The 26078-nt window shown below is 30.7% G+C and overlaps 4 protein-coding genes and 1 non-coding gene across 7 annotated transcripts; 4 read left to right on the forward strand and 1 right to left on the reverse strand.

The window, feature by feature from the left end:
• Window positions 1-793: 793 nt before the first annotated feature.
• Uck (Uridine-cytidine kinase) lies at window positions 794-7000 on the forward strand. Of its 2 annotated transcripts, none has more exons than XM_018537487.1 (5): window positions 794-1060; window positions 1722-1978; window positions 2178-2323; window positions 2408-2554; window positions 6791-7000. In XM_018537487.1, exons 1-5 carry the CDS (start codon window positions 932-934, stop codon window positions 6907-6909), a joined length of 798 nt encoding a protein of 265 aa, XP_018392989.1. In that variant the 5' UTR covers window positions 794-931; the 3' UTR covers window positions 6910-7000. The 2 variants fall into 2 exon arrangements, with proteins under 2 accessions (XP_018392989.1, XP_018392988.1); XM_018537486.1 differs by lacking the exon at window positions 6791-7000 and adding an exon at window positions 4105-4486.
• Window positions 6612-8174, reverse strand: ubl (Ubiquitin-like protein 5). Its single transcript, XM_018537488.1, has 4 exons — window positions 8049-8174; window positions 7732-7928; window positions 7579-7645; window positions 6612-6859 (listed from the first exon to the last, which is right to left on the reverse strand). The coding sequence occupies exons 2-3, from the start codon at window positions 7907-7909 to the stop codon at window positions 7602-7604; spliced, it is 222 nt and encodes a 73-aa protein (XP_018392990.1). The 5' UTR covers window positions 7910-7928; window positions 8049-8174; the 3' UTR covers window positions 6612-6859; window positions 7579-7601.
• Window positions 8175-11194: 3020 nt separating this feature from the next.
• TRNAD-GUC (transfer RNA aspartic acid (anticodon GUC)) lies at window positions 11195-11266 on the forward strand. Its single transcript has one exon. It is a non-coding gene; the product is annotated as a tRNA-Asp (tRNA).
• A 463-nt stretch (window positions 11267-11729) lies between these two features.
• Window positions 11730-16082, forward strand: CkIIbeta (casein kinase II subunit beta). 2 transcript variants are annotated; one of them, XM_018537481.1, is made up of 5 exons: window positions 11730-11751; window positions 12270-12345; window positions 13569-13671; window positions 13787-14168; window positions 14964-15072. In XM_018537481.1, exons 2-5 carry the CDS (start codon window positions 12274-12276, stop codon window positions 15070-15072), a joined length of 666 nt encoding a protein of 221 aa, XP_018392983.1. In that variant the 5' UTR covers window positions 11730-11751; window positions 12270-12273. The 2 variants fall into 2 exon arrangements, with proteins under 2 accessions (XP_018392983.1, XP_018392982.1); XM_018537480.1 differs by lacking the exon at window positions 11730-11751 and adding an exon at window positions 11887-11900 and having other exon boundaries at window positions 14964-16082.
• Window positions 16083-20864: 4782 nt separating this feature from the next.
• Window positions 20865-25424, forward strand: Mps1 (dual specificity protein kinase monopolar spindle 1). Its single transcript, XM_018537492.1, has 7 exons — window positions 20865-22171; window positions 22349-22578; window positions 22697-23222; window positions 23367-23527; window positions 23603-23814; window positions 24230-24616; window positions 25395-25424. The coding sequence occupies exons 1-7, from the start codon at window positions 20865-20867 to the stop codon at window positions 25422-25424; spliced, it is 2853 nt and encodes a 950-aa protein (XP_018392994.1).
• Window positions 25425-26078: the final 654 nt, after the last annotated feature.

Consider the following 26078-nt stretch of genomic DNA (forward strand, 5'->3'; position numbering starts at 1 on the left):
GATATTAACACTTTCAAAACTTGTGTATGTTACACAATATGTTCACAATGACGTTATTATTCGAGCGTGTCGATTGTCGATCACAATTATTGAATAAAAAAGTATCCTAGAATGCATTTGACTGATACTCGTCGCGATTGTTCGCAATGCTCATAAAATCATTTTGCTAATAGGTCTGTTAATTCGCATACTTGCACTTTTTGCACTCAGCAATTCAGCATATATATTTTTGATTTCTCTCTTTCCAATGTCCAAAAATATCTATCTCACTTTAAATGCAAACATTTTTGGGGATTTTAAGGCAACACGAACAGACTTAGTGTTGCAATCGTTTTTCTAATGGAAAACGTTATTTCGAATGTCAATTGAAAAAAGTTATACATTTATAAATAATTTGTTACTCTCTCTTTCTTAAAATGCTCAAAACTACGTTGTTCCTAAAACTAAACGAGATAAATACATATACTTATATTCAAATGAAAGAAAAAGCGAAGATTCTGAATGCAAAAAATACAAGAATCACGAACAGACCTAAAAGAAAGTCGTCATCAATTAGCTAATTCAATGCAGAATTTTCCAGTTAATCGTCCAGTGGAAAAATCTCAAATACCAATTGCTACGTGAGTGACCGCGTCCGTCGCGGCCAATCACAACGCAGCGTCGCAGTCGAATGCACAATGCAGTCGAACAGAGCGCTCCCGGTATACACACACGTGGTCGATTGACGTTCGCCGTTTTCCGTTCGGTATTGCTCCTCTACAAGCAATCTAGAGCAATCGCAGTAGAAGACGGTGTTCCGCGTTAGCACCTAGGAACACGTCGCAGACTGACGACGTCCAGCTGCTCCTGGTAACCGTGCTCAATCAAGTGCGCCGGTGAAAATCCATTTTCAGCGACGTCAGGTCGACATTTCTGTTTTCGCATACTCGACATGGCAGATATGCCAGTAAACGTGGGTATCACGCGGAAAATGTCTTTCGGCATCAACGGCAAGCTCAACGGCGTCGAGAGCAAGACACCCTTCCTAATAGGTGTCTCCGGCGGTACTGCAAGTGGAAAGGTATCTATATCTTGTGTAGAATTACACTATATCTGAATTACAAGAAAAGAATACATATATACACGTAAAAAAATTGTCCAGGGGCAAAAAAGAATCTATTTTTTTATGCGTTATACAATAGATACTGTAGGTATTTAATAAAATAAAATTTCTAGAACATAATTCTTATTGATAATTCTTATTGACATTTCCTATTGACATTTCCTATATAAAATTTTAATCAATTTTATATAGTAAATATAACATGAAGTTTTATGATTTTAAAAAGAGCATGTACTGATAATTCTAGTAATCTAGTTCTATAGAATTAATTTACAATATGCATTAAGAATGGTTGATCTCAAAGTTAAAAAAAGCATGAGGTACTTTATAGAAATTCGCAATGTTTTTGCTTTCTATTTTTCTTATTTCATATTATTTTGTCATTTGATATTTCATAATATAAACAGATATGTTTCAATTCCTATTTTCAACTTCTATAAATTCGTGTTTTTTTTTTTATAGCAACTGTTTGTAAAAGAAAATATTTTTATGACCTGTAGATTTTCTTTATGTAATATATGAACTGGTTATAATCTTTGTTCTGTTATTTGGTATAAAGATTAAGAATGGTGAAATCAATGGCATGGTCATATACTGACAAATTCTATTTTTTTTTTAGTCTACAGTGTGCAAGCGTATAATGGAAAAACTAGGACAAGTCGACATGGATCATCAACAGCGTCGGGTAGTCTGTATATCACAAGACAGTTTCTATCGTGATTTAACACTTGCTGAGAAAGTGAAAGCTGAGAAGGGACAGTATAATTTTGATCATCCTGATGCCTTTGACGATGATCTAATTTTGCAAACGCTGCAAGATATACTTGCTGGTGTCAAGTGTGAAATACCTGCTTATGATTACAGGACAAACAGTTTGTATGTATTACTTTAATATTAAAGTTCAAAATTATCTTTAGATTTCTAATTCCTAATGCAGCACACACACAATTAATAGGAATAAAATAACTATAATGTAAAATAATTAAATCCAGTGAATTGTAAAAGATATTTATATGTATATAAAATCTTAGGCATATTGCAAAATTATTAAAAAAAAATTATAAATTTATTTCAGAATGAAAGATCAAGTTACAACAATATATCCCGCGGATGTGGTACTGTTTGAAGGAATATTAGTGTTTTATTTTCCCAAAATTCGGGATTTATTTCACATGAAATTGTTTGTCGATACCGATTCTGACACCAGACTTGCAAGGAGAGGTAATGTTCCGTACATGTATATATAATTGCTGTATTACTTATTAGATTTGTATCATGTTATTATAACATTATTGATGTTTTCAGTGCCAAGAGATATAAAGGAACGTGGAAGAGATTTAGATTACGTCCTGAATCAATATATGAACTTTGTAAAACCAGCTTTTGAGGAATTTTGTTTGCCAACAAAAAAGTTTGCGGATGTTATAATACCAAGGGGAGCAGACAATACAGGTAAATACATTTATTAAAAACAATATTTTTATTGCAGCTATTGTAATTATTTGATATCTTTCGCTTAATGTTTATTAGTGGATTTATTGTTTGTGAATTTAGTGTGTTTGTCAGATATAAACATTTTTAATCTTTTTTTCTTGATTTTTATTGCATTTTGTCATAATATTTCATTCAGAAAGCTCTCATGTTTAATTGTAATATTAATCAAAATTTATTTTTTCAAGTTTTCTTTCTGCTAAATTAATTCAAAATAGTACAAAATGGTACAAATATGTACAATATATGCTTTAATACTATAATTAATATTATTGCTAGTTACAATATTAAGGATATATCAAAGCATTTTAGAACTGTTCTCTTTCTTTTAAAATGTAAATGCCAGAGAATAAAATATATAGTCAAAATGAAAAGAAATTATGATTATTTTACAAGAGCTATTAAATTTATTAATTATTAATAAAGTAATTAATAATTTTATTGAGTTAAAAATAATGAAGAAAGATTTTTAATGAGTAAAATTTCATTAGTCAAAATAATAGATAACAAAAATTCTCATATATTCTATGAATTATATTTTTGGTTCTAATCTTATAATTTAAAAGTTTATAAAAATGTTTAATATTACAAAATGAAAAATCTATCTTATATAATATATAGATATAAATATATTCTAATTTTTAGAATTAAGATAAATTATAATGAATATTCTCGTAAATATTTATATTATACATTAAAATTATTGAAATATAATTATTAAAAAATTATCTTCTTTATAAAATCATTTGTAATAAACAATGTACTTTCCAATTACTTAATACATCTTGATATAAATGTAGCAAATTAATATATTTTTAGTGTTGACAAATAATTTAATCTTTTTAATTATATATTCTTTAATGTCATGATAACTTTAAAAGAATTGAATTATTTATTAACATTGAAAATAAGTAAGTTAATTTGCTATTTTTGTGTCAAGATATGTTAAACAATTGGAAAGCTCCAAAGAATTATAGCGAACAGTAATTAAACATATATTTAGTAACAGTAAAAATTTTTTATTCATATTTTAACTTAAAGAAGACTTGAAATTTTAAATCAAATATAATTTAATTAGATTAACAATTCAAAATTCATGACCATCTAATATAGAGGTATCACACTTTTATTTGGTACACTGATCTATACATATGGGAGACTTATACAGTTTGGTATAATCGCTAAAATATCAAATCATTATATGAAACTTGGATATATCAATTAATTATTTATTCATTTAGTAATAATTAATTGTATACATTCAAATTTTGTGTATATATATATTTTTTTTAATAATACGGGATTATATTTACACAGTAAATTTTTATTTTCTTTTTATTTGTATATTTAAATTGCATCCGTTCAACTTGTTATATACCTGATGGGTGCTGCCTGGTATACCGTGGTTGTGGATGTCAGAGCTACACCTACTTAAACTAAGCAAAAGTTTAGAAAGAGACAGAGAATATCTCACGGGAAACCTATATGGTCTGGTTGTTGTATGTTTGCAGTGGCAATAGATCTAATAGTGCACCACATCTGGGATATTATGCGTTTGAAAAACGCCGAAAACTCAGCCGGGCAGCATCCATTCTTCCACCAGCGTAGGCGTACTTCGGCCTCATCCGACACGCTCAGCAGATGACTTAAGCATGATAAGCTCACTCTGTCAAGCACTGCATTTTTTCTAAATCACGCTCTTATGTATGACTGAATTCTATGAGACATTTTCCAATCCCTTTTTCTAATAATAAACGGAAAAGTAATGTCCGTTTTTGAATGCAGGATTACTCACATCTAGTGTAGTATATCATCAGTATAACAATTGGCAGTAACTTGAAAGAGATTAAAACGCACGACATAAATAGTGTGTCGATTCAATAAAAGAAAAAGTTAAATAGATATGATAAATACTTTTGCTATTATATTTGTCTAATTAGATTAGAGAGCCACTTTTCTTTCTTTTTGTAGAGATCTATCAAATAACCGCGTAAAGTATTAAATTTTTGACTTGATATTTACTAATATCAAATTATTTTTTATTTAATTTTTTATGATATACACAAACGTTACATTGTGGTCAATTAACATGTCTTTAACAATTCCAATTTTATATGATAGAAACGGACATTGTTTATTCGCAACTATGTATTATGTTCTTTGACGGATTATACTTTACACTTACATGGCGGAGAAAATGGTACTTTTTATATACATGTTATTCTGACTAAATACATTAGCGTTAGTAAAGAATTACGATTCTAAATCATCGAAAAATGCATGAAATTGTGTAAATCCACTAAAAAAAAAGGTGAATTAAAAGGGGTTGACAACAATATAGTCAACACAATTAAATTTTTAATTTTTCTCTGGATTTTATTTTAATATTTTTTTTAAATATTTTTTTTAAACTTCTATATTAACATTGTCTTTTTCTCACGTCTACTTAGTAAAGAAGCGTATAATATCTACATTTTTTTTAATATGAAAACTAGTAATAAGTAATAATGTACTTAAGATGTTAAATTATTTAAACTGAGAAAATAGGAACAACTGTTTATTAATTCATATTTTTTCATTATTTAACATTATTTATTTCTCATTTTTATATAAGGAGAAGTAAAATAAAAGTTCAAAATTTTTTAAATTTTGTATATTATTGAAAAATTAGGAATTCAATTTTATTTAAACGAATTACTATGAAATTGTTTTCATTTGGCTATCCTTTTCTATTTATGACTTAATATCATATCACATAACTATCTAGGTCACTTAATCTTCTGGATAATGTCTCAAGTATTACATAAAACAAACTTAAGAATATGTATGAATGTGCGATATTGTATCTGTGATATGTGTGTAAATTTGTATGTTGTGTATAAAATGATGTATTTTAAATACCGCATAAAATTTAGCAGGAAATGGAAGAGTTACTTTTTCGTTATTTTTACAGTTACTTTTTATAAACAACAATTTGATAATGATCTTAAACTTTTTATGACTGTAATGATGACTAACTAAATGCTGAAATTATACTAAGGTTAGGAAAATCACTATAAAAAGTAAATTGTCACCATTACACGTTACATATTGAAAAAAGTAACAAGTAATGAGGAAACTTAAAGCCGTAAAGTTATTTCGCTACAAATTAAATTAAAAAGTAATAACAAGTTAGAAATTGTGCGTTATTAATTCTTTTTAACAAATAACTTTTCCAACTTATAAGTAGCTATGATTTTTCCAACCTTAGTACTATCATCATAAAAAATTTGCAATGTCATTACTAAATCATTATTATAAGGTAATTAAGTAACGGCAATTACAGTAACTAATTACTTTCATTTCCTGTATTTTAGACATCTTTATAAGACCATTCAATTTCTAATAACTTATATATTTTGTATTTGCATTTTGCATAATACTTAGAAATGTATAATCACATGCAAGTATTTCCTAGCATAATTAGCTAAGATGCAATTTATCTAGTTTATGGACTTATTTCGAAATATTTATCTCTATTGCATAATATTAATTCTTGTATTTCATTATGTACAAGCATACAAGATATGCCCGAATAATTAGTCCCTTTCTGTACAGCAAGTCTCGAATTTTTGTTTAATGTAATACAACTCTCAATAGGCTCATGATTCTAAAACATCATACATATATTATTATATCTCTCCCTTATTTTCAAAATACAAATAATAATTGAATTTGAATTAAATTTCTATTAAAATCTTTTGGTTTGTTAACTTTTTAATTAATTAGTCTTTTAATTTGTTAATATACATACATATATAGCTTAAATTTTAGTAAATTTTATTGAGAAGTCTCTATTTTGAAATTACTAATCTGCATCAATGAATATCTGTAGTTGAAAAAAGTGCAAAAGAGAAAGAAAGAGAGCATCTGGGACACTTTATTGCATATTGTTAATAAAAAAAAAAATTAAAAAAATTTCTTGTATTTACAAAACAGTATGAACACAAGTGTGTTATGCATAATAAAACCATACGTAATCCTAATGCGATCACAATTATTATTTGAAATAGTAACAATTAATTCTCCAAATATCCACAGTTTGATATTGTTCCAAAATGTATAATGATATATTGCAAATAAAGCAATTCATCTTATCCCCGATGTAATTGTGTATATATTCGCGATTATGTACTGATGTTTCATGATCTGTTGCAGTGGCGATAGATCTGATAGTGCAGCACATAAGAGACTTCTTAAGCAACCGAGGTAGACAAATGGTGGGACCTGAAAGTCCAATAAGCAGGGTAGAAGGATTATTCAAGAGGCCACATTAATTTTTGAGATTTTATCATTTAGAGTGATCCGCCAAGTCGTATTTTATTTTCAATACTCAGATATATTTTTTATATAATTTTAATTCTATACAGCAGAAAGAAAAATCTTTTTAGATCAATGTTTTAGAAAGCATCATTAACGATATTTTTAGCGTTTGCATTTTGCAGTAATATTTGAGTGAAAGTTATTGAATATTATAGAACTTAGATATTTATATAGAATATACAGGATGTGATCAAGATATATAGCAAAGTTACAAGAGCAAGGCTGTAGGGTGCTGTAGGATAAAGATGTTCATATGCCTAACAAGATCATCTTTCTTTTAGCATTATCTATACAATTCACTTTGCTATATCTTTGAGTTACATCCTGCATATGTAAGTCATAAAAGGCACTAATATCAAATGGCATACACATCATATTATGTGTGGCACAATTGAAACTATTAATTTATAGAATAAATTAGACATTGTTAAAACATAGCAATATTTATGAGGCTTGTATAATACAAAAATAGAAATTTTCCTTGTTGATATTTGTGATTATTTTATATTTTATATTTAACCTTTTATTCTTATATATATATGCGCGTGCGTGCACACACACATTATATATTTAGTATACAAAAGAAAGTTTAATAATTACGACATTATATTAAAAACACTTACATGTAACGTTATTTTATATAGAATTATTGATAATAGAGCTCTAAGTTCATGCCGTCATGTATCTCATCTGAGGCAGTACATTAAGCAAAATATTTCTTAAAATATATAAGATGTACAAAGTATTACGACTCGGTTTTTTACAGTAAAGGATACAGTCCTGCAACTTTATATGATCCTTGAAAATGGTGTACCATTTTTTTAGTACAATCTTCTCCCAATGTGTACCAGTTTGAGCGGCTATCAACTTTTTCAGATCTCCTATGGTGTCGTCTGGGTTGCATTTCACTCTAACCTTTTTACCGAGACGATCATTGCACGTTATTTCTAACATTCTTTTGAGGATAATTTTCCTAGTAATATTATACAACATTATATTAACATTTATTCATTTTTAATCAGTTAATTTCTGAATATCTGAGAATTGGGTATAATTATTTAGAATATTTTGGAGTAAAAAAAAAAGCACTTACTTATAAAGTTTTCACGATCTTTCGTGAAAAAGTAGATGACAAGAGCAGTTTTAATCTTTTTTTTTGAACGTTCAAGCAATCTTAATTTTTTTTTGTTGAAAATCGAATCAAATCGTGTTTGTTACGTTTTTGAGGTTAGGGGAATAAACACTGACAACTATTTGACATACAATTTTCATAATTTTATCTGCCGTCGGTAAAGTCATTCATGTGCAAGAATGCAAAAATTGTAGGTATATGTTGAGTCCGCAATTTGACTTAATTCGATATATAAAATTCATGATTTTTTATTATATATAAATGCTCCATAAATAAATATACATACTTGTAATGCTATAATCTTACATATATTATTGCTGCATAATATAATTTTTTGCTCTATATAGTTATCATCTCTGTTGATAATCAAACTTGGATGATAACATTAAAGTTATACAATTTTAAAGAAAATCGAGTATTATTGAGTTTTAAGTGCATATATATATATATACATATTTACGAAATTAATAAATCATAAAATTAATACTATATTATCTTAATCATTTAAATATTAACACGGACGCGCGAATTCTCGTAAGAATAGATATATCTCGTCGGTGGTTCCGTCAAAGAAGCTAGGGTCGTGCGCTGTGCGAGGAGACATCTCTCCTCGACAATGGCATGTTGCTATGTTATTGCGGGGAAGATAGAGCGTTCGCGCTTTTCAGCAAGGCTACGACAAAAACTGTTACACGGCGAGACATCCGTATGAGAGTGTGTGCCACCAGGCCCGATGGCGAAACCAGAGCGGCTCCGCTTTACAATTCTGGATGATTTGATACTTTTACGAGAAGTCTCGAGGCAGAACCCGTACGAGGAAGGCGACAGGTGGAAAACCGTAGCCGAGCGAGTCGTGAACGCGACGCAGAAAAATTTCAGTTTACGCTGCGTCAAGGAGCATGTCGATCACCTGCTGAAAATCTGGGCCAGAGAGGGCCGCGCATATTTAAAGAAGTAAGCTGATATCGCTTTATTCTAATTAATTACACTGTGATGCATTGTAATTGATATATCCTCTTAAACTGTTTTCTTTTCAGGAAACGCAGAAGACATAAGTGTTGTTTTATCTTTCGTTATTCATTGAACACCAAGAAAGATAGAACAATGTTTATCGTCAACTGTGTCTTTTAAAACGAAAGGACCTTTAGATGGATTATTAAAATAATATTGAGGATTCTCATTCAAAAGATACAAGTTGACACAAACTCTCTTGATATCTCATGATTAAGAAAAACAGAACGATACTTTGCTGCTAGAAATGATCTTGAATTTTATTAACATTTAATATAAACAGTTAAAATTTAATGTATTTATAACTAAAAAATATATTTGTGTACATGTACATGAAATTTAATGTATTTTTCATGAAACTTTATAAAATTCCATGTACTTGTCATAAATTTTATGAATTTTAATACACATGTTCATTACATTTAAATAATTACTGTAATTTAGTTTTCAGCTAAATCATTTATTACTTTTAATTTTGTGCATAACCGTGAACTTTATTTATATGTAAAAGAAGTATTTCTAACAGTGTTGTGTCGACTTGTGTCATCAAATAAAAGCACTCATTTTTTGTTTTGTTGAAATATGAACATAACTGGTATGGTACATTTATATATATAAAGAAATATTTATTAAATACTTTTATTGTACGTTTGTTAATATTTAGATCAGGGACTGAGGAACAGTACAATGAAAAAGAGGGACTGCTACAGCAAATACAAGACTTGCAAAAAGAATTCAGGCGTTCTGGCAAAGGCTCCAATGCACAGAAATCAAGAATACAGAGGGATATAACTTTAGAAAACATTTCTGATACCTTAGAAGTGATAATAGAAGAACCAACTGTACCAACAATAGAAACATCTATACCTTCATTCACGTCTTCAACATTCTTGCCAATTGCTTTACCATCGCCAACTTCATCATCTTCATCTTCGTCATCGACTCCACTAACTTCAGGGAGCCCATTACAGTCGCCAACCACATCACCATCGAGAACAGGTGGTCCAATAAGGAATAAAATACGTCATGATGCATTGAAAAAATCAACATTGCATTTTTTGCAAGAAAGACACAAGAAAGAAGTAGAATTTCAAGAGAAACAATTCCACTTGGAGGAGAGGAGAATTCAACTTGAGGAAGAAAAATTTAAGATGGATAAAAAAGAACGCGAAGCAAGACTTGAATTAGAAATCGAAGAAAGGAGACAAAGGATCGCCGTATCCAAACAGAAACAACAGATTCTCGAGATATTGTTACAATTAATACATAAACCTTGATTATTTTTGTAGCTTTTCTTTGTTTTATTGATTTATAAATAAAATTATTGTTAAAAAAATATGTATTTTTGCAAAGCTACTTATTTATACATATATAACATAAAAGAAAAGATTATGTGAAGAAATTTCGATTAGGCAAAATATTTAATTCATATAGTATTACCAGAGTTGGAAGTTTTTAAAAAAATAATTTCTTACCATTACTCACTGTAAAAAGTAACTCATTACCTATTGGGAAAAGTATTTTGTTATCGTTTTTCAAAAAGTATTGAGTTACTAAAACTTCTAATACTTTTAAACCGAATTTTTACATTTTTTCAGAGTAACACCTAATTATTAATATCATTAATTCACAACATATTCAAATGTAATGCTTCTTTCTTTTTGAATTCATTTATATATATGTTATTTCATACATATTTATTGTAGGTGTATACAATAATGATAATAACTAATATATTAATTATTGTTATCTAAAAAATTAACTGAGTATTATTACAAATAAAAAATATAACGTTGCTAATTTATTAAGTATACAAGTAACTACAAGATAACAGTGTTACAAATCACGCGTTATATATATACAAATATATATATATATATATATATATATAATCTAAACATTACTGTATAATTAAATATCTCTTGTTTGTTATAAAAATAAAAATAATTAAATCAATGAGTATATCGATATAAATTTTTTCTTTGGATAATAAATTCAATCGTATTTAAAATTCTAAAGTATATATATCTTCTATATTTATCAAAAACGTACTTATTCAATACTAGAGTGTAATTTTCCACGTTTATTCCCACAAGTCCTCGATAGTATAGTGGTTAGTATCCCCGCCTGTCACGCGGGAGACCGGGGTTCGATTCCCCGTCGGGGAGATTTTTTTTAATTTTTTTTTTCATGTAATATATATATATTTTATTACTTTGTTTATTATCAATTACATTATTAGTAAATACTATAATACAATATTAATAAAATATTGGCTACGTTCAGCAGACTCAACAGTTGAGTGAGCACTCGCTGTTATTCGTGTATTCTTCTAGAGTACCCAATCAGAATTTCAGATCTAAAAGAATACACCAATAACAGCGAGCGATCACTCAACTATTGAGTCCACTGAATGCGCCCATATAGTCAAAGGTCGAAAGAGTTTTAAGTCTGAAGTCATAAGAAATGGACGAATCATAATCGATTAATCTTCTCGAATTCGACAATGTGAATCCATCCATTGTCCACCATTAAAACACGATCTTTGAACGTTTCGCAATACGCCGGAAGATGGCGGAGGCGATGCGCGCGCACCGATAGCGCCAGCTATACCGTTCGGTTGAGCAAGCGTGGCTAATCAAAGCACCAAAAGGTAAGCCGCGAGGGCTGTTTATTTTTGGTTTTCCGTCGGGTAGCTGTGCTCCGCGTTGGCAATTTGCACGAGTAATGCGCTTCCTGGCCGCGTCTCATCGTACATCGTATTCGAAAAACAGCTGACGAAGCAGCAATGACCACGGAAACGTAGGTGTGAACGCGCCGGACGGGCCGTAACTTGTCGGGCATCTTGCCTAGTAAAGCGAGCTCCATTGCACACCCCCGCGCTACCCTCCTACCTACGTTTATCTGTCTGTCCATCCGTTGCTCTCACCCTGCAGTCTTCTCCCGCCCCCGTCGATCCCGCGTTCGCGCTGTTCTAACCAACTTTGCCTACACGCAATGTGGGCATCGACGACGACGCGTTCACACACCGTGTGAAGGAGCCACCGAGCGAACGTGAAAACGTGATACGTGCAACCTCTTCATCGGGCCTTGGCCTTGGTCGCTTTTTTCCTCGCTTACTCCGCCTAACACTTAATAACGGGATTCTCCCCTCGGTTTCTTCTGCCGCAGGAAAATGAGCAGCTCCGAGGAGGTGTCCTGGATCTCGTGGTTCTGTGGTTTACGCGGGAACGAGTTCTTTTGCGAGGTAAGTGATCAATCAAGAACGTACTCCCAATGTTATCATCGATGTGTTTAAAAGCTCAGCAATATGTATCTTTTGACACATCTTTATATAAATATTTTTTTATATATTATATTTTATCATTTTTCTAATCATGCAAAGTGTTGACTTGTTTTCTATTGCTGCATTAGACTGTACTAGAATTGTATTTTTAAGCAGAACTTGTATGGTCCATCTTTTTTCTTTTCACTTTATGCAAAGAAGTTCAGTTAAAAAGAACTTTTTTTTGCTTTTGTCAAATATATACTTATATTTTACATGATGGATACGTGAGGTCTGAAGTTTGTTCACGTCACATGCTCCATGTTCCAACATGGTCCAACTATAGCTCTTATTTACTGCAATAAGTATATTTGACTGAATAAAAACTATGGTAAGAACATGTTGGAATGCATTGGAGCATGTAAACCTCTATTTTTTTACAAGTAAACTAATACACACTTTTGAAACTTAAAATGAAATAGATATACGTTTGATATTTGACAAAAGTGAAAGAGAAAGTTCTAGTGTAGTCTAATAATACAGGAGTAAAAAACAAATTTATGTTTAATACTGAAAAGCCAAATTATTTGTACGTTTCATTTATGTAATTAATTGATGCAAAAATACGATATCTATTCTGCAAAAATTTGTTTATAATTAGTATAAAAATAAAGAGCAATAAAACAGGAGCAGAATTATAAGAAATGGTATTTGTTTTCCTATTCATAATCATGCTATTTCATTAGTCATCTTATTATTATACATATATGACTATGATACTGTTGTTTTAAGATATATAATTCTTTTTTTAACTTTACAATTTTTAATTATGATAATTATATACTTTAAATCTTAACATTTTTTTCATACAAATTATGCCTCATTAATTGTAAAATACTACATTTTCATATATTTTATGTCATCTAATCTGCACTAAAAAATGTTTCTCTTCCTTTTATAATTTATTTTAGTAATACTTCTGAAACTAATTAAGAGTCACAGAAAAATGACACAATAAACATATAGATTTCCATTTTAATGGTTTAGTGATGTATTATGGAGAATTAGATAAAGATATTGTATTTCCTGAAGTGGGCAAAGTATTAAAGTGTATTTTTAATTTTTTCCGGATATATTTCTGGATTCTTATCTAAGAATAAAATAATAAGACCTCTTTACTATGTATTTATTTAATTTAAATCTAGGTGGATGAGGACTACATCCAAGATAAATTTAATTTAACGGGACTGAATGAACAAGTACCACATTATCGTCAGGCATTAGATATGATTCTTGATCTTGAACCTGGTAAGTTGTTTTAATAGCAGTAAATTGAAGTATTATTAAGAGTATTAAATTGAAAACGAACAAAGATATATGTCACATGATTATTTCTAATATTTGTTTAATTTTTATTTGTTAGATGATGATCTGGACGACAATCCAAATCAATCGGACTTAATCGAACAGGCTGCGGAGATGCTTTATGGTCTTATTCACGCACGTTATATACTTACCAATCGTGGTATCGCTCAAATGATCGAAAAGTACCAAGCGGGTGATTTCGGTCATTGTCCACGAGTTTATTGTGAATCCCAGCCAATGTTGCCGCTAGGGCTTAGTGATGTTCCTGGCGAGGCAATGGTCAAGAGTTACTGTCCTAAGTGCATGGACGTTTATACACCGAAAAGCTCGAGACATCATCATACTGACGGGGCGTATTTTGGAACGGGATTTCCACATATGCTATTCATGGTCCATCCTGAATATAGACCAAAACGTGCGGTAAATCAATTTGTACCTAGGTATGTATCAGATTATATATCAACGTATAAATGAAAAGTATTTTTCATAATGGAATAACTAATTACATGGCAAAAGAGATTAATGTTAAAAATATTGTTTTTGATTATGAAAATTTTAAATTAGAATTTCGATATTTTATGATCAAATTATAGAAGTAAAATGAAATAATATTTATGCGAAAAATAGATCATTCAAATATATAAAAAATAGATAGAAAGTTATAAGACTCTTAATATTTAAAATACAATAATATGATATGCAAAGCGCTTATAAGAATCAAGAAACAATAAAAGAAACCTCCATAATTAAGTTAATATAAGTGTATTAAGTTTAAATATTAAAAAAACTACGAAAAATAACAATACATTCCACGCTGCAAAAATATATTACAAACATTACACTTCTACATGTTTCGGCCTTATACGAGTATTTTTCCTCTTCAGGTATACAAAAATTCGAACACAGTAAATTATTAAACTTAAAAGTTGAAAAGTCGACGATTTTGTTACACAGTTAGATAAGTGTTTAATTAGAGAAACGGAAAATTGCTCGTCAAACGATAGGATGACTGATTACGAAAATTTCTTGTTGTTCTCCAAATCCAAAAAATTGAAAAAATCCATGTCAATGTTAAAATATTCATCAATTATTTGATGTCAATATGAAAATAAAAGATTAGTATTATAGTATGAGTGCATAACGTCCGATGTATTGTATAAAGTGGAGATAACATACTAATCTTTATAGGATCTCTATATATAATATGAAATCAAAAGATAGCTTTTATTTTTCAGATTATACGGCTTTAAAATTCATCCTGTAGCATATCAGATCCAGCAACAGTCTGCGTCCACGTTCAAAGCACCATTACGAGCTCTCAACTATAATAACGGGAAACGTTAAGATTATCTTCGGAGTAGCCTAGAATACTTCCTTTCATTACTCGGAATTCCTAATTTCATCCTTAAAGATTTAAATAAAATATTTTTTATATCTGTTTCCTCAATATGTTGTCGCGCGAGGAAGAATACGTTCTACAAAGCCGCTCATTATAACTTTTTCAATTCGTTCATTGTCTCGACGTTTTTAAATTCTTGACATTGTACGAAAAGAAGAGGAAACGAGGGAAAGAGAAAGAGAGAAGGAGGGAGAGAGAGAGAGAAAGAGAGAGAACGTGAGAGGAGAGCGAGCGTTTAGTTCCGTCGTGTGAATCATTGTCATGTTAATTTAAATTGTAGCAACATTTTCGTGAAGAACCAATATGTTTGTATAGAAACTTTGAGCATTATTCATTAAAAATAGAGGGAAGGAGAAGAAAAACACGCTTAGAATAATTACTAGATCATAAATAAGAGATGATGATTATAAATAGAACATATACCCGTTTTGTACGAATCGCTTGTGTCATCATATTTGCTGTCAAGTAGTTCCTAACATGTGCAGGAGCGGACTTCCTGGAAAAGTCGAGAAGCGAATAGTACCGGGTTTACATTGGTTCTTTTTAAGACGAGAGATGATGTATAAAGGAGAATAGCTATTAAGTATAACTTAATTTAATCGCCGAGTAATTTGTGCGCGAACTGTGACAGAAACGATTTATTATTATTAACAATTGCATAGATAGTGGATACAATTTACGACAAAAACCATGAAGCGAGAGACAATATTTCAGAGGAGAGAAGGAGAAACTTCAGAAACGAAGACTGTGCATTTCTCAATGAGAAAGAAGACGACTAAGCCGACTATTTCGGTTTCTATTACAGTTCCCAAGGACATTTTTATGGACATTTAGCATTGGTGGGAGGATAACTTTGCAATTAGGAGATAAAATTCTGTGTACGCGCGATTTTTAACATACAGCAGCAAAACTATTACTAGCATTTTCTTCATTTTTGTATTAAATACAATCGTTTGGAAACGATGAGATTTGAGTCAAATAGATTTCATATCTCTATAAATCGGTTGGTAATTAAGGAAAACTGTTATAATGTATTTTCCACTTTAAATTAAAATATTACTTATTTACACGCTTTTTTTATATAACAAATTTATTTAAAAGTAGATTTGCATAAATATACCATTTAATTCCTATTACCATATGTTAATTGTATTTACATAAATTATTAGATCGGTACATTTGTTCGCAATCTATACCTTATTATATACAAGTACTATTAATTTTTATAAGACTAATGTAACGTTTTAACTGTGATTGAGCGATTCACTTATTACTGATCTTTTGTTGCTTATGTTCTACGTAATTTTAAAAAAAAAAGTATATTTTCAATGCGTTAGCAATAAGAATACAAGTTTCTCGTCCAAAAATTCCCTAAATATCAATCGATCAGCGAAACAGTTGTGATCGAACTTGCACTATGAAATATTTTATGTTGAAATTTAAAAATCAAATAAATTTGCTATTATCAAATCTTAAAAAAACCGACTATTAATTTTTTTATTTAATTTCGATATATAAATTTAATCTAAGTTTATTCAACTAATTACTCGATTATTAAAAATGTTCTGTAGGATATAAAACTAATTTCCTATCCGGTCGCGCTGTACGGCTCCGCGGCGAGACGGTTACTTGCTATATAGTCGCAACTCGAAGTCTCTGTTCAAGTCTCGGCACCGGTGGAGCGTCCGAAATTTTTTCTCGGTATAGCTGCCTACAATTTATCACTTATACCTATTTCCACCAATGCAGATTAATCTCGGTTTAACTTACTATTAATCTTTTTCTAATTTCTAGAATTAGAAAAAGATGAAGAGCAAATTGAACCAAGATTAAAATTAATCTGCATTGGTGGAAATGGGCATTATACATGTATAATCTAATACTCTTATTTAAGTATAGCTAATATTTATATGATCAAATTATATAGTAGTAGTAATTGTTGCACTTCAATTTTTTACAGCCAAGAAGGGGACTTGATTTATAAAAAATCTTAAGCCATTCATGACCCATGCTCACATACATCCTTTTTTCTATAAATAAATAATTATGTAATAAAAAATATTCTAGTAATATATCTACATTATTATATAATGTATTTCATAAAATAAGGTTTGCGTTGCTTGAAATCTCCAAAAATTATTCAACTTTTTAAGATAGATATATATTTGAACATTGAAAAGAGAAGAAGAGAGCAAAGATGCTGAATGTAAAAAGTGCAAGATCTATATCTAAATCAATTTTTACATATGTATATAAAGGTAACATAAGATCATGACAGATTCTACATTTGAATGTCCCGCTTAAAGCAAACAAATTTTTCCCTAAAATATTCTTATTGCATTTTGCCGCCAATTGTCCCTAGACATCGACCAATGAACGTTGCGCTGGCGAATTCAAACATCATATGTGACGCGGTGGCCGACCGGTAGAGTCGAGCAGGCATTAACAATAGTTCAGTGATTAACAGATACTGAAGTTCGAAAAACGATGCACAAAGTGAGGATATCATGTGGCGTATGTAGATAGAACCATTATTCGAATGTAACAAAATGTAAATAACACATCTTTGCTTAATTAAGTGTAAACGGATGTAGACAGATTTGTGATGCGTGTATATAGTGTGCCTCAGTGTGCCTTCTATCTATCGATCGATGATTCGGATCTACAGAGACTGTTCAGTTTGATAGGTGCGTATTTTGTCTACTCGTAACAAAAGGCCTCCCTACACGGTCAGTAATACTGAGTCAGTATTACTGATCGGTATTACTGATAGTATGCATTAGTTTTTACAATCTTATACGATCAGGTATTATTGATAATATTTCACTTCAGTTTGACGTGATTTGACGTATATTATTATCTATGGCGACATGGATCTTAAGGAAAAAGCATGTATTTAAATCCAAATCATTATTAGTATTCTACGTCAATCCATTAATATTAACCACACACATAATCAATAATATTGTCAGTATTCGTTGATACTGACAGTATTACTGACCGTGTACAGAGGCCTAAAGATATCTATTGAATTCTCTCTGGTCTGTGTATTTTGATCTTGAGACCGATCACTGAAGAATAGATTTGACGTCGATTTTTCGATAAATTCGTAGCATACATGTGAGACACGTCTCTCCAGGTAACTGTTTATTACTGTAAAAGCTGGGTCGAGAAAAAATGTCAGGCGCTCCACTGGTTCCAGGACTTGAAATCAAGGCCTCGTAGCTGTTCATATTAGCAAGCAACCGTCTCGTGGAGTCACACAGCCCAACGGCAGAAACTTAGTTTATACCTTACAGCTTCATTTTTTGCAAAACATTCATGAAACGTTTCTTTGTTAAAGTTCCATTTACAAGCTTCCACTCTCTGCATTGTTACATGGAAAGGTACATACCTTTTGAAATGACATTATTGCGTTTTTGAAAGTGAATCAACAGATATTAACATTTCTATCATTTAAATCAAAGCAATTACGGGTACTCTTGGTAAGTTTGCTTGATGCTGCTAATAACGTGTACGCCATGGATTGCGGCGATACACTCTACTTTGTGTATCCACACTTCTACATCCTCTTCTTCGGAACCACTGTATGAAGCAATTTGATTGGCTAGTAATTTGACAGCTTGAGCAGTTGACACGTTTGCTAATAGTGGTGAATCGCTTTCCATACTTTCATTAGGGGGAGATGGCTGTGGAATGGCTTAAAGTAGAAAGATCTTGCAAACCACTCGCATGACTGATAGCTAAACTTGCTAACTGGGCTATCATCTACTGCTGCTGCTGAATTTGTTCTGTAAGTTTAAATCTATAATAGAGTTTTAAGCCTTAAGCCATAAGAAATGGATAAATTATAGTTGATTATTCTCCTCAAATTTGATTGTAATTGGTTAGTTTCTTACAGCTTAAGGCTTAAAACACGTATTGTAAATCCGGAGTAACGAGACAGAGACTCGAATAATTCCTCTAATTGCAAACGCTGTTGAGACAGCATAGACTTATCTTGAGACGAAGTATTGCTCGCTGGATCATTCACTCATAAGGTCGAAAAGCTGGAACTATTTTCAACACTCAAAAAGTGACATAATAATGTCAATGTATACTGGTTTATTGTCTTTAGGTGCAAGCTTGTAGCGGGCACACTCTTCCTGAAGCTCTTTGAGCGTGAACTTGTCGAGATGCTAATAATAATTCATTGTTGCTTACGTCACGTAGACAATCTTGAAGTTATATTGATGTATATATAACTCCGATGCGGATGTGGGAAGTAAGGCAGCGAATGAACAAGTATTTCAAACTCACTGACGATGCGCCTTGTCGAATGCAACGTTAGAATCGTTCTGCTCCACGGGCGTATAACACGATGCGAATACGAGCCGTAATGGTGATAGACTTAACGACAGCCTCGAAACTTAAAAGTACTCAGGAAGAAAAAACTTGTGGCGAGAGGTATATCTGACTTGTGAAAATTCTTTGCTGTAAGAGAGAGGTTAAAGGTTTTAACAATTCGCCTTGGAAACAGCAGGAAAATATATCAGGATAAATGATAGTCAGGAAATGTGAACACTAGGAAGTCGAATGAATGAGTCAACACGTTCACCTATTGAATATAACGTTATTATTACACTTGCGGGAACGTAATCACGCAAACGAGTACATCTTATTCCTAAGCTAACGTTTGAATGATTTGAATGAATGCCGGTAACGCGCTCTCTCTGTTACTCTCGATGCTCAAGAATAGGGTTACCAAGAATGCTCCAATCAGGAGCTCGCGATTAGACGCTAACAGCCAATCATGGGCAAGAAAAATTGCGCGCGTAGGTAAGGAGCTAAATTGTACGGCAACCAAAATAAATAAAAGGTTAGGATACAAGCCGTTTCTTGCATTTTGGGGAAGCTTGATGTAGTGATGGGAGTTAGACTGGAAATCCATCTTGCAGGTAGAGAGGAAAAGAAAAGTAATAAAAAATTAACTCCGCTAAATTAACTAATTTATACTACGTTTTTTATAATGACAATTATTTGTGTTTGTGCAATAATGTCTTCTTAATTAAAGTAATATTTTATTTAGCTTCTATAACATATACATATTGTGTATATACATGTAACAAATTATTTTATAAAAATAATAAATTCTTAACAAATTTGCCAGATAAAAATTTTTTACATTAATAATTTAATTATATTGCAGTGGAATATGAAATTAATGTTAATTTATACTCCTATATAAATGATAATTTATGTACTATTGTACTATATAAAAATATATTGTTTTGAGACAATCATAAAATTATTTTACTATATATATTTAAAGAAGAGATTTTTAATATCTAAAATAATATGTTAAAAAAAGTCTACATAATATTCTTACATTTAATATTGTCATAATTAATATTGTTCTAAATAAATTAAATAATAAAAATTTATCTATTTTTAATTGAAAAAAATTTATAAAAGAAGTACTGCGAACGATATCTTCTAATTTTTGTTTATCAAATGTACTTAGTCTTATATGTTTTTTAATAATTCTTTTTTTTCTAATATATTAATATATTTTCAAATATATCAAAACAAAATTTACATTATTATAGCTAGTAGTAATTTATAATATTTTATGTTTGTCATAATTTCATTTTTTTAAATAAAATAACTAAGTGATTATGATACATGGATATATGTGTTAAATCATATTGTTTTTATCTTACAGATCAGTGAAGAGTACCTCAAAAATCTCTTAATAATGTCGGATCTTACGACAAACGACAGATATAGTTTTGATAATATAAGCGCTGGTAGATTGCTTACACAGAATGTCACGCTCCCAAAGTCTCAGCCAGTACGTCTCAAGGCGCTTCTAGCGTGTGAAAGCGATGAGGATGATGACGACGAGAGTGAAGAAAAGCCTTGTCATTCTGAGGACGAGTCAGACGAATTCAATGAGCCTTTACCACAAGACAACTTTGTTGAAGATGTCCTACAGGAAACGCTTGTACTTGAAACAGACATCAATTCGGCACAGGTTGAGTTAACAGATGGAATCTTAAAAACTACGTGTGTACTGCCAAAAGAGAATCTTGAAGTTGTAACTAACGCTTCTTCTATACAAAAAGGACTAAACTTTAATAGGGAACAATGTAAAGTTAGCGATATAAATTCTGAAAGTCATATTCCACTTAATGATTCGAGCAAACTAGAGACTTGCAGCTCTAAGCAAGAAGGAAAACCACAGGAATATCGCATTGCAACATTTGCTACGGAAAATCAAGTAGATACTGTTTATAATCATTCGACAAATATAGCCTTACCTCCACCATCGCTGTCAATTTATAAAGGGGATTATAACACAGATTTGAATAATTTGCAAGCAGTAAATAGCAATCAATTGCATCACGAAAATGCTTATATGTTAGATATATTAAATAAAAGAAAAGAGAGGTCTGTGTATAACACGTTAGAGGAGAATAGGATGTTAACAAGGAATAGTGAGTTGAATCTAAGTAAGGATGATCAACGATACAAAGGCACATACGTAGGTTTTACTGAACAGGCAAATAAGGATAGTAAGGAAGATTCTCAGAAGATTACGCACACTCGGTTAGAATCTGCTACTTGCACAGCTCAGACATCTGAAAACTTGATGCATACTGTAAGATATAATTCGCAAAAGAATGTCATGAAATATGAAGCGAATGAAAAGTATACACCTGCGAAAAATACGTGTACGGAATTTAGCACACCTTCTCTCAACGAAGCGAGTAAGTCGTTATCTATGATTACTCGCTTAGTTTCAGAAACTCCATTGAAGCATATGCAAGTCAATGTGCAACCGAGTTCATCTACATCACATAAGCAGTTGTTTCAAACTCCACAGAACAAACTATCTGGGGATCTGAACAAAAATCAAACTCCTTCCACAATATTATCTAATTGGTATCATAATATGATACATACACCGATGGAAAAGAAGAACTTTGTTACGAGGGACCAAGTGCAAATATCTAAAAATGCAGTTTGTACACCTATCATGGAAAAACCTGATTCTTCGAGGTTTATAGTACACTCTAATATTATTTTTCAATTTTATGTATTAGAAACAATTGTTTAATTTGTTCTTTCAACAATAAGACTATTTTTACTCTTATTTTTACGATCAAAATATATTATTTCGTACAGATATTTGAACAATCTGAGAATATTAATTTAATTTTAAATTTCATTATTTAGACACTGTAGAATGGATGTAAAAAATGTGAGGCGGCCTTTAACAGATACGACATTGATACCCCAAAGAGAACGTTTGGTTCATTCTGTGGAATCAAAACCGCTTATATTGCATACACGTTCTGAAGTAAAAAGCATGACATCTGAGTCACAATTACAGGAGGATAGAAATAGGAAAACGGTTGGACTGTCGGATGTGAAATTAATGCAAACAAAAACAAATTATGATAAAGGTAAGTATTGCTATACAATTAAAATTAAAATACAATCATATAATAATTTAGATCAAATTATGTGTAATTAAATTATTACATGATTGTATTTTATTATGTGCATTATTATTACATTTAGATCTGAAATTAGCGGAACCTATTGAGGAAGTAAAGGAGAACAAACAGTCTAATGTGCTAGGAAATAGAAATACTGTACAAAACCAAAATGAAGACAAACAGATAATAATTGGTTCTAATATGGATATGAAGATAATACATGATTCTAAAAAGTACAGCGGAGAACACAACATCGTTCCGAATACGAACTGCAAGAATTCGCGTTACTCCGTCCTCGAGAAACAAAACAACGAAATGCAAATCGTAGATAAAATGACAAACGTGCAGTTCACCGTACCGTTGAGCACTCCCCAGCGACAAGACAAAACATTAACCATAAAAGGTAAAGAGTACTTGATCCTAGGCTCTCTCGGCCGAGGAATGAGTGGTGAGGTTTTGCGAGTACAGGATCTATCTTGCGGCGAGTTACGCGCCATAAAATGCGTTGATTTAAGCAAGATGGACAAAGACTCAGCCCAGGGCTGCTTGGATGAAATTTCCATGCTGCGTAAATTACAGGCATCTTGCGTTGTCAAAATGTTCGACTAGTAAGTATATATTGCAACATTACAAATTCATAGATAACAATTTCGTACGATGAAAACATTTTTGAAAGTTCTTACAATTAGTATGGTATTAAATAAATCTAAAAATTAAAGAGAGTAATTTTTAATTTTATTTAATCATTTCAGTCAAATCAAAGACTCTATGGTCTATGTGTTGATGGAAATGGGCGATACTGATCTCAGTCGACTTTTGAAATCCATGTCTCAAGAGAAGCAAATCTCTCTTACGATGATTCTCTATTATTGGACTGAAATGCTCACAGCTGTAAAACACATACATGATAATGGTAAAAATAATATATCTAATTACAGATATAAAATCATATTTTTTATCTCGTGACAAAATGCATTTTTGTGTTTAGGGGTCATACATTCAGACTTGAAACCAGGGAATTTTTTACTAGTACGAGGCCGACTCAAATTAATAGATTTTGGAATTGCTTCTAATCTGAATTCGGATATGACATCTGTTGTAAAAAATAATCCGATTGGAACGTTAAATTATATTAGTCCAGAAGCCTTAATGGATATTAGTGGAAATGGGGATTCACCTACACACAACGTTAAATACAAAGTAAGACGGGATTAAATAATAATCCAAAATAGATGTTTTTTTATAATTATTCAAAGAAATATTTCGAGAAAATTAGATATATTAGGATCACTTCAATTAAAATCAAATTGAAATTATAATTTATTTAAATGCATAACTAAATTAAAAGTTTATAACTTACAAAAACAAACAAGATGCCAATACAAGTTCTTAGTGTGCACTTTTTATACAATTTATTAGAAATAAACAATGAAACGTAGACCTGGAACTTGTTGTTGGCTCATATTGGCATCTTGTTTGTTTTTGTGATTTATTCAACTGAGCCTTTTAATCATCTTATTTTTTATAACTTACATTAAAATATAAATAAATTAAAAATTTATAAATTAAAAACTATAGAGCGGATAAAAAATTCCATTTTTTTTTCTACTGACAGATAAGTTTCAAATCAGACGTATGGTCATTGGGATGTATATTATATAGTTTGGTATATGGATATACTCCTTTCCAACATATACGTACTCAGTGGGCAAAAGTGAATGCTATAACTAATCCGAAACCGAATATTTTGTTCCCTACAACAATGAACAGCGAGAATCGTCAGAGTTGTGAACACGTACCGTCTGTTCTAATTGATGTGATGCGAAAGTGTCTTCAACACGACCCAAAAGCAAGACCGACAGTGTCACAACTGTTGCAGGTGCAATATGTGCCTTTTACGCAAAATACTACACCAGTTTCGGTGCCTTCCGATTTGCCAGCAAACATCCTTGTGAAGATAAAGCATGCTCTAAACGAGGAAGAATGGCGACTATTAGTCCAGGTGAGAATTTATCGTAATGCTTTGTTCTAAAAGATTATTTTACATGAATACAATAGAGTATAAAAGATACTGCAGCAAAATGCATTTTTAATATAAAGAGCAATCACTATCAAGTGTTATTAAATTAACTTAATACTTTACAACCAATGAGAAACAGGCCTTAACGATCAAGCTGAATCTTGGGTGCTTCTTTAATTGCGTGTGAATTTATATACTACATAGAAACAATATCTGTGTTGTTAATCAATTTAACTTGTGATATTACTGCGAGTATAGTTTAGTAGAGTTTGCATTTCAAGTGTGAAAAAAAATTTCGGCGAGCAGTTAAAAAGACTACGTACGTAATATATAAATTCACACGCAATTATAGAAGCACTTAAGATCCAGCTTGACTGGGCCTGTTTCTCATTGACTTTATTTTTCATGATCCTATAAGATTTAATATAGTTAATACTTTACGGTTACTTTTAAATAATTCTGACGTGTTTAAAATTTTGAAGAATTATAAATATTAATTTTATGTAATATTTGTACATAGAAAAAAAGATTAATTTTTTTAGTTCCGTAGCAGAACATTGTAATTATCTTGAATATGGAGATTGTTTTGCTTTCTCTCTCAATCCTGATTTTTTTAATTACATGTAAACAACTATGTATAATATTTAAAAGGTTAATGATTATTAATTATATAAATGAGTAGTTTCATTATATATTGCTACTAAATAAATGATCCCGATTAAATCAAAATTAATAATCTTTTATTATGGTACTTTTTCAGGTATTAGACACAAAGCGACATCATACATAATGATACTGTAATAACTTATCGATTAACATAAATGATGTACATAAAAGCGTTTGTATATACATATACGAAATAATACGCAAATATACTGAATTGTGACATATACAAGGAAGGCTAATGATGAAAATAATATACATATATAGAAATATATTTATAGAAAAAGAAAAATATAAGATTCCAAATAGATTATAAGTAAACTGCAATTGAATCTTGCTTATCTATGTGTTATAAATAGCTTTGTATATTAACAGCATTATATCATGAGTTATTTGTTAAATTAAAATATCTCAGTTTATTATTTTATATTTACGCATACAAAAAATCGCTTCGAGAATGTTATGTACGGTAACCAGCACATGTACGGATTTTGCAAATTATGCAAAATTACCTATGGTATGAATTAAATTTATCAGTTAACGACCCATTGCTTTACATGAGAAAGAATCAGTAGCTTCAACCCTTACGCTGCATCGATCAGAAATTCATTTTTGAAGAATTAAAAGTAATGTAAATCTATATAAATTCTATTTTTATATATGCCAAAAAATAATGAATTAGCATATAGTTTATTTCAATTTCGATTTAATGATCTCGATAAAAAAATAAAATTTATCTTGTAAATACACACGCATGTTTTTTTTATTTAACCACGAATAA

The sequence above is a fragment of the Cyphomyrmex costatus genome, unplaced genomic scaffold (assembly GCF_001594065.2).
Source record: "Cyphomyrmex costatus isolate MS0001 unplaced genomic scaffold, Ccosl1.0 scaffold175, whole genome shotgun sequence".
In the NCBI taxonomy this organism is placed as follows: domain Eukaryota; kingdom Metazoa; phylum Arthropoda; class Insecta; order Hymenoptera; family Formicidae; genus Cyphomyrmex; species Cyphomyrmex costatus.